The 8,745-nt window shown below is 36.7% G+C and overlaps 1 protein-coding gene and 1 non-coding gene across 4 annotated transcripts in view; one reads left to right on the forward strand and one right to left on the reverse strand.

The window, feature by feature from the left end:
- DOCK3 (dedicator of cytokinesis 3) overlaps positions 1-8,745 on the forward strand; it is a 480,644-nt gene that overhangs the window by 153,784 nt on the left and 318,115 nt on the right. For all 3 annotated transcript variants that reach the window (XM_034658384.1, XM_034658385.1, XM_034658386.1), the window contains one exon: positions 1,472-1,568. In XM_034658384.1, the coding sequence (XP_034514275.1) occupies positions 1,472-1,568 (97 nt within the window). The remainder of the gene's footprint in view (positions 1-1,471; positions 1,569-8,745) is intronic.
- LOC117802142 lies at positions 2,450-2,553 on the reverse strand. The gene has a single exon (XR_004625192.1). It is a non-coding gene; the product is annotated as a small nucleolar RNA U13 (small nucleolar RNA).

Genomic DNA, 8,745 nt, shown 5'->3' on the forward strand with positions numbered 1-8,745 from the left:
AAAAAAAAAAAAAAAAAAAAAAAAAAAAAAAAAAGATTCTTTTTATCTGCTGGAATAAAGCACACAAAATAAAACAAAGCCATAAAACACCATCAAGTAACATATTCATTGACAGTCAATATTAATGCACTGAGTCATCTTTGAATACAGTGGTGGTTTGTCAGCTATATTCCTGCATAAAGACATAATACATAATGCTAATTTTGTGAAATACACTTCCTTTTGCTATTTCCAAGTGGCTGATTGTGGCTAACAAATAAGAATTATGGGTTCCAATCACTTTAGCGTATCAGTATATAAAATTTTTAGTCCAGAGAATATTTCATTATCCCTCATAATTGGCATAGACATTGTAAAAATATTATCAAGTCATGCCCATGCTTTGAACAACCTTTCAATAACTTTTCATTCATTTTACTTGAGTTAAGGTATGGAATGTTTAGTATCATTTGAAAAGGCCTGGGGAGAGCTGGCCTCAGCATTACCAGCCTTTTTAAAGTTCTTGTTTATGTGAAATTCTTCCCCATTTCAGTGGCTCCTTATATACTGTTTCCTCTGCAGGTGGCACCATACCTGTTTCTCTTCCTCCCTACACACTTTATTGGTCATGAACTTTTTGCATCTTCTGGGACTTAACACTTCTTTAGAGAAGATTTCACTGATTCTTTTATTTTTAAATCATGTCCCCTAGCTAAAATCACTGATTGTACACTTCAATTTCTTTCTTAGATTCATCACTGTTCATATCTGTATGTTGTGATTATTTGTCTGTTGATTCTCTGTCCAGAGCAAGAGCTCTCTGAAGATAGGGACCCTGTCCACTTTTGTTCAGTGATAAATCCTTGGCAGTTTAGCACAGGTACTGGCATCATAGTGGGTGCTGCTTATGAAGTAGACTGAGGGAATCTCAGTACCTTTCTGATCCTTACGAGGATCAGAATTCTTCTACCAGACCCAGAATTCCTCTACTGACACAATTTTCTAAGAAAGCACAATACCAATATAAGGGAGAGTTTATAAAATGTTTCAAAAACCAGTGTTTGGGTCCCCTTCCCTCCGTTTCCATCAGATCTTTTATACCAAGAGCATGAGCTAATTTGCTTGTTACTAGTAAATATTAAAGGACATAAATAATTTTAAAAATTAACTTAAGCAAGACATGGGCAGTATATGGTTTTTCCTTAAAGAAAAAAGGCTTAAAAGCGGTCTTTAAAAAAGTCTGTTTTAAAGACAGTATTTCTAAAAGTAGAATTGAGAACTAACATAGCAAAACTCGGTTGTTTTTTTCATTAATTCAGTTCATTTACACTATTGTATTATATTACAGCAAAAGAGTCTTCAGGTGGATGTAGCTCTCCTTTGTATTTGCATGAATTTAAAATTTGAGTTACACACATTTAAAAGGTCAGTAGATAGCATTCTGGTATTTTATCAAAGATAATGTTGCTGTTTGTTGTGGCTCTGGTTCTAGGCAGTATGAAACTGTGGTTCCACTCGAAGATTCTATTGTGACTGAGGTTACAGCAACTCTACAAGAATGGGCCAGTCTGTGGAAACAACTCTATGTGGTAAGTATTGATAACTAGCTTACTAGATCGTTATAGTTCCATTAGAAAAGTGAAAAAAACTTTATGTATGCTAATTATAAATTTTTAGATTTCTGAATATTTGCAACTTTTCAATGTATGTTCGTAATATTAACTGAAACATAGTAACACTGGGTGTTGTTCATCCTGAAGAGAACACATTATTCATATGCCTCCAGTCCCTCCACCATATGCCAGTTAGTAGAATGTAAGTTCTGTAACATCAGGGATTTTAGCTGTCTTACTCACTGCTGTAGCCCTAGGAGCTTTCATAAAACAGGTGTTTACTGAATGAATCAACAAACTTAAAAAGTTTCATTGTGAACCTAATGGGGGGTAAGGCTCAAGATGTTTTATCAACAGTTTCTTATAGCTACTAAGCTGAAAGGATATGCCATATGTGACATGTTTTGCTAAGCCCACAATTAATAGAAAGATTAATAAAAACCCGGTCCATATCCTCTGGAAACTTAGAGAGTAGAGAGTGATAGGACACACAAATTCTGGGCTGAAAATAAGTGACAAGGTTTGGTTTCTGTTATTTCATCAGGATGGAATAAGCACATTCTGTTATACTGCTCTTACTAATTACAACAAAAATCCTGGACAAAACCCATAAATCATCTACCAGAAAACTCTAAAAGTAAAGTAAAAGAAGGTGGAGTGACTAGGGACCTTTGAACTCAAGAATTGAGTGAGTTTCCTGATTGTTGTTTTTTTCTTGCCTCCCATATACTTTGGCCTGGGCTCTAGAGAAGCCCATCAAATACTAATGGGTGCACACACAAAAAAAACACTAAAGAAAGCCTTTTCTTTTTAGCCAAAGGATGGCCCAGCAAGACAGAAACCTTTTTTTCCCTCCACATTGTATGGGTAATGTGCAGAGGTTGTAACAAGGCTTGAGTGAGGCATATGTCATACTACGGCGTGAATACCCTATTGTCATGCTTATGAGCTACAAAAGGATCAAGACAGAAACCTTTTAACCTATCCTTTATGTTCTGTAGAGAACACTGCAATAAAAGCTGCACTCCCTTGTACCCACCCAAACAGGCATTACAGTATTGAAATTAGTGACCAGAACTCCAATCTTACACACACACTCTTCCTGACACCTGCAGTAACAAGATGTCCCTCTCTAGTGGAGCCTTAGGCCAGACTCTGACTTCTACCCCTCCCCACTATAGTAATGAGGCAGTGCAGTGCCTCTCTTCAGTGGGGCCTGCAGGAGGATTCTGACAGCAACTTCATCAGCACTTGCAAGGTGGCACCTTCCCCATCAAAGCCTGTGGGTGAGACTCTAGATTTTACAACTACCCAGTGTTAACAAGGTGATACCCTTATTTTTCGGAGTTCTGTCGGCAAAACTCTGACTTCCTCCCGTGCTCTGAAGTAAGGAAGAAGCATTCCTCCACAGAGGAGCCTGTGGTTAGAACTCTTGATTTCCACTTCTCTTGTAATAATAAGTGGGTCCCTCTCCAGCTGAGGCTGTAGGCAGGACTGACTCTTACCCCCACCCCATTAATGAGACAGTGCTCTTCTCTAGTACATGATGTGTACAGCACCCTGTTTTTCATCTTTGTCCTGCTGAAATGAGGCAGTTCTTCTCCCCACCCAAATCCATGCTGAGTAGAAGTGAAGTGGAGTTCTGCTATCTAGGTAATGCACTAATGGGGAAAACTAGAAGAGCACTGGAAAGACTTTATATACTAAATTGCCCATAAAAGTGGGCCTAGGATTGCATTCTGAACGTAAGCAGGTTGATCACCTGCTAAAATAGAAGATTTAAATAGGAATCAGAATGTCATAGGATAATACTTAACATGTCCAGTGTACAGACCAAATTTACTTCATATATAAAAAATCAGAAAAATCTAAACTCTAATTAAGATAATCAACAAGATGCCAACTTTGAAATGACACAGATATCAGAATCATCAAGGATCTTAAAGCTGTTTTCTAAAATTGCTCCACCAGACAATTAGAGACACTCTTGAAATAAATGAAAACATGGGAAACTGCAGCAATAGAAGTAGAAAATATAAAGAACCAAATTAATTTTAGAACTGAAAAATACGATAACCAAAATTTAAAAATTACTGGATAGGCTCAATAGCAGAATGGAAAGACAGAGGAAGGAATTAGTGAATTTAAATATGGATCAATAGAAATTATCCAGTCTGAATAGTGGAGAGAAACTAAATGGAAAAGTAAGCTTAGCCTCAGAAACCTGTGGAACAATAACAAAAGATCTAACATTTGAGACATTAGAGTACTAGATGGAAAGGACAGAATGAGGACCTAAAAAAAATTTGAAGAAATAATGGCTTAGTGCAATTGCTGGATCATAAGGTAGCTCTATTTTTAACTTTTTAAGGCACCTCCACACTGTTTTCCAAAGTGGCTGTACCAACTTGCATTCCCACTAACAGTATAAGAGGGATCCCCCTTCTCCACATCCTCTCCAACATTTGTTGTTTCCTGCCTTGTCAATTTTTGCCATTCTAACTGGAGTAAGGTGGTATCTCAATGTGGTTTTGATTTGAATTTCCCTGATGGCTAATAATTTTGAACATTTTTTCATGTGTCCGTTAGCCATTTGTACGTCTTCATTGGAAAAGTGTCTGTTCATATCTTCTGCCCATTTTTTTAATTTGATTATTTGTTTCTCATGTATTGAATTTGAGAAGTTCTTTGTAGATCTTGGATACCAGTCTTTATCCCAAAGATACAGACATAGTGAAGAGAAAGGCCATATGCACGCCAATGTTCATAGCTGCATTGTCCACAATAGCTAAACTGTGGAAGGAGCCGAGATGCCCTTCAAAAGACGAATGGATTAAGAAGATGTGGTCCATATATACAATGGAATATTACTCAGACATCAGAAAGAACGATTACCCAACATTTGCAGCAATACGGGTGGGACTGGAGGAGATTATGCTAAGTGAAATAAGTCAAGCAGAGAAAGACAGTTATCATATGGTTTCACTCATTTATGGAACATAAGAAATAGCAGGGAGATTGTTAGGAGAAGGAAGGGAAGAATGAAGGGGGGTGGTAAACAGAAGGGGGAATGAACCATGAGACACTATGGACTCTGGGAAACAAACTGAGGGCTTCAGAGGGGTGGGGGATGGGGGGCTGGGATAGGCCGGTAACGGGTATTTAGGAGGGCACGTATTGCATGGAGCACTGTGTGTTTTACTCAAATAATGAATCATGGAACAATACATCAAAAACTAATGATGTACTGTATGGTGACTATCATAACATAATAAAAAATTATTATAGAAAAAAGAGAAATAATGGCTTAAGTCTTCCCAAATTTGGCAAAAGATGTAAGCCTACAGACTCAAGAAGCTGAGTGAACTCCAAACTCCATACAGGATAAACCTCAAGAAATCCATGCACAGTCACATTGTCATTAAACCTCTGAAAATTAAAGCAAAAGGGAAAATCTTTATGTGTGTGTGTGTGTGTGTGTGTGTGTGTGTATGTGTATGTGTGTTTGTGTGTGTGTCTATATGTATGTATTTTAAAATTTTTATATATTTTTAGATTCCAATGTAATTAATATACAGTGTTAGATTAGTTTCAGGTGTATAAGATAGTGATTCAACAATTCTATGTATTATTTGGTGCTTATCATAAGTGTAGTCTTTTTTTTCATGTTTTAAAAAAAATTTATTTAAATTTTACTCAGCTAACACAGAGTGCAATATTGGTTTCTGGAGTAGAATTCATCACTTACACACAACACCTAGTGCTTATCACCACAAGTGCCCTCTTCAATACCCATCACCCATCTAGCCATCTTCCACTCACCTCCCTCCATCAACTCTCAGCTTGTTTTCTGTCATTAAGAGTTTCTTATGGTTTGTTTCCCTCTCTCCTTTTTTTCTTTTCCCCTTTCCCATATGTTCATCTGTTTTCTTTCTTAAATTCCACATATGAGTGGGATCATACGGTATTTGTCTTTCTCTGACTAACTTATTTCACTTAGCATAATACACTCTAGCTCCAACCATGTCATTGCAAATGGGAAGATTTCTTTCTTTTTGGTGGCTGAGTAATATTCCATTACAGACACACACACACACACACACACACACACACACACCCCACATCTTCTTTATCCATTCATCAGTTGATGGACATTTGGACTCTCTCCATAGTTTGGCTATTGTTGACAGTGCTGCTGTAAACATCGGGGTGCATGTACCCCTTTGAATCAGTATTTTTGTATCCTTTGGGTAAATACCTAGTAGTGCAATTGCTAGATCATAGGATACTTCTATTTTTAACTTTCTGAGGAACCTCTGTACTGTTTTGCACAGTGGCTATACCAGTTTGCACCAACAGTGCAAGAGGGTTCCCCTTTCTCTGGACCCTTGCCAACACCTGTTGTTTCTTGTGTTGTTAATTTTAGCCATTCTGACAGGTGTGAGATGGTATCTTATCTTGGTTTTAATTTGTATTTCCTTGATGGTGAGTGATGTTGAGTATCTTCATGTGTTTGTTGGCCATCTGGATGTCTTCTTTGGAAAAGTGTCTAGATAAGTGCACTCTTAATCCTCTTCACCTTTTTGACCCATCCCCCTACCTACTAAAGAAAAAATCTTGAAAGGGAAATGACACATTACCATTAGAGAAATGGCAATTTGAATGACAGCAAATTTCTCATAAGAAACTGAAAGACACAAGGAGATGGCCCAACATTTTTCAACCACTGAAAGAAAAAACTTGATGTTACCCCAGATTTGTGTATCCAAGAGAAATATACTTCAGGAATGAAGGAGATATAAACACATTTTCAGATAAAGGAAAGTTAAGAAAATTTGTTACCAATGGATTCGTTCTAAAATAGTAACTATGGACTCTGAGAAACAAACTGAGGGCTTCAGAGGGGAGGGGGGTGGGGGAATGGGATAGGCTGGTGATGGGTAGTAAGGAGGGCACGTATTACATGGTGCACTGGGTTGTTATACGCAACGAATGAATCATCGAACTTTACATCAAAAACCAGGGATGTACTGTATGGTGACTAACATAATATAATAAAAAAATTATAATAAAAAGAATATTTGGAAAACACTGAAAAAAATAAAATAGTAACTACATATGAGAAACAAATAATCAAATCAAAAAATGGGCAGAAGATATGAACAGACACTTTTCCAATGAAGACATACAAATGGCTAACAGACACATGAAAAAATGTTTAACATCTTTAGCCATCAGGGAAATTCAAATCAAAACCACATTGCATGGTGCACTGGGTGTTATACGCAACTAATGAAGCATCCAACTTTGCATCGGAATCCGGGGATGTACTGTATGGTGACTAACATAATATAATTTAAAAAATCATTAATAAAAAAAAAGAGTGAAAAAAAAAACCACATTGAGATACCACCTTACGCCGGTTAGAATGGCAAAAATTGACAAGGCAAGAAACAACAATTGTTGGAGAGGATGTGGAGAAAGGGGATCCCTCCTACATTGTTGGTGGGAATGCAAGTTGGTACAGCTACTTTGGAAAACAGTGTGGAGGTCCCTTAAAAAGTTAAAAATTGAGCTTCCCTATGATCCAGCAATTGCACTACTGGGTATTTACCCCAAAAATACAGACATAGTGAAGAGAAGGGTCATATGCACCCCAATGTTCATAGCAGCATTGTCCACAATAGCTAAACTGTGGAAGGAGCCAAGATGCCCTTCAACAGATGACTGGATTAAGAAGATGTGGTCAATATATACAATGGAATATTACTCAGCCATCAGAAAGAACGATTACCCAACATTTGCAGCAACACGGGTGGGACTGGAGGAGATAATGCTAAGTGAAATAAGGCAAGCAGAGAAAGACAATTATCATATGGCTTCACTCATTTGTGGAACATAAGAAATAGCAGGGAGATCGGTAGGAGAAGGAAGGGAATAATGAAGGGGGGGGTAAACAGAAGTGGGAATGAACCATGAGAGACTATGGACTCTGGGAAACAAACTGAGGGCTTCAGAGGGGAGGGGGGTGGGGGATTGGAATGGGCCTGTGATGGGTATTAAGGAGGGCACGTATTGTATTGCATGGTGCACTGGGTGTTATATGCAAATAATGAATCATGGAACACTACCTCAAAAACTAAGGATATACTGTAAGGTGACTAACAACATAATAAAAAAATATTTAAAATAGTAACTATAAAGGGAGTTCATCAGACACAAAGGAAGAGGTAATGAATGGACACTTGGAACATAGAGTGAAGAAAGCAATGGAAGGGGTAAATTCTCTTTAGTTTTTAAAATTGTCTTTGAGGATACAAAGCAAAAATTATAACACTGATATAGTTCTCAATGTATGTGGAAGTTATATTTAAGAAAGTTGTATCTAAAGTTGTGATGGAAAGGGACATAAATTATAGTAAGATATCTGCATTCAAGTGGTAAGATGTTCATACTAGTAGACTATAATAAGTTATGTATGTATACAATTATAATCTCTAGAGCAATCATTAAAAATACTGCACAAAGCAGTATAATAAAAATAGTATAAATAAGCCAAAATGGAATTCTAAAAATGTTCAAGTAACCTTATAAGAAATTAAGAAAGGGAAAACAGAGGAAGGTGAAACAGAAGGAACAAATAAATACCAAAATGGTGGATGTAAATCCTAATGTATGAATAATAAAAAGAGAAATTGGCAGAGTCGATAAATAAAAAGGACTTAACTGTGTGCTGTCTATAGGAAACTCACTTCATATATAATGATAACAGGAGGTGAAAAGTTAGAAAAATATGTACTATGCAAACACTAATGATTATATAGTATTCCATATGATTATGCCATATATATCCATTCCACTGTTGGTTGACATTAAGGTTGATTCCAGTTTTTGGGTTTTTTTTTTTTTTTTTTTTTTTTTTCCCTTTTTTGGGGGGGGNTTTGCCCATGTTCAGGAGTGAGACTGGTCTATAATTTTCCTTTCTCCAGTGGACTTGGTCTGGTTTTGGTATCAAGATTATGCTAACAATATAAAATGAATTGGAGAGTTTTCTCTATTTATTTTTTTAATAATATTTTTTATTTTATTATGTTAGTCACCATACAGTACATCCCTAGTTTTTGATGCAAAGTTCCATGATTCATTACTTGCA

The sequence above is a fragment of the Ailuropoda melanoleuca genome, chromosome 4 (genome assembly GCF_002007445.2).
Source record: "Ailuropoda melanoleuca isolate Jingjing chromosome 4, ASM200744v2, whole genome shotgun sequence".
NCBI lineage: Eukaryota > Metazoa > Chordata > Mammalia > Carnivora > Ursidae > Ailuropoda > Ailuropoda melanoleuca.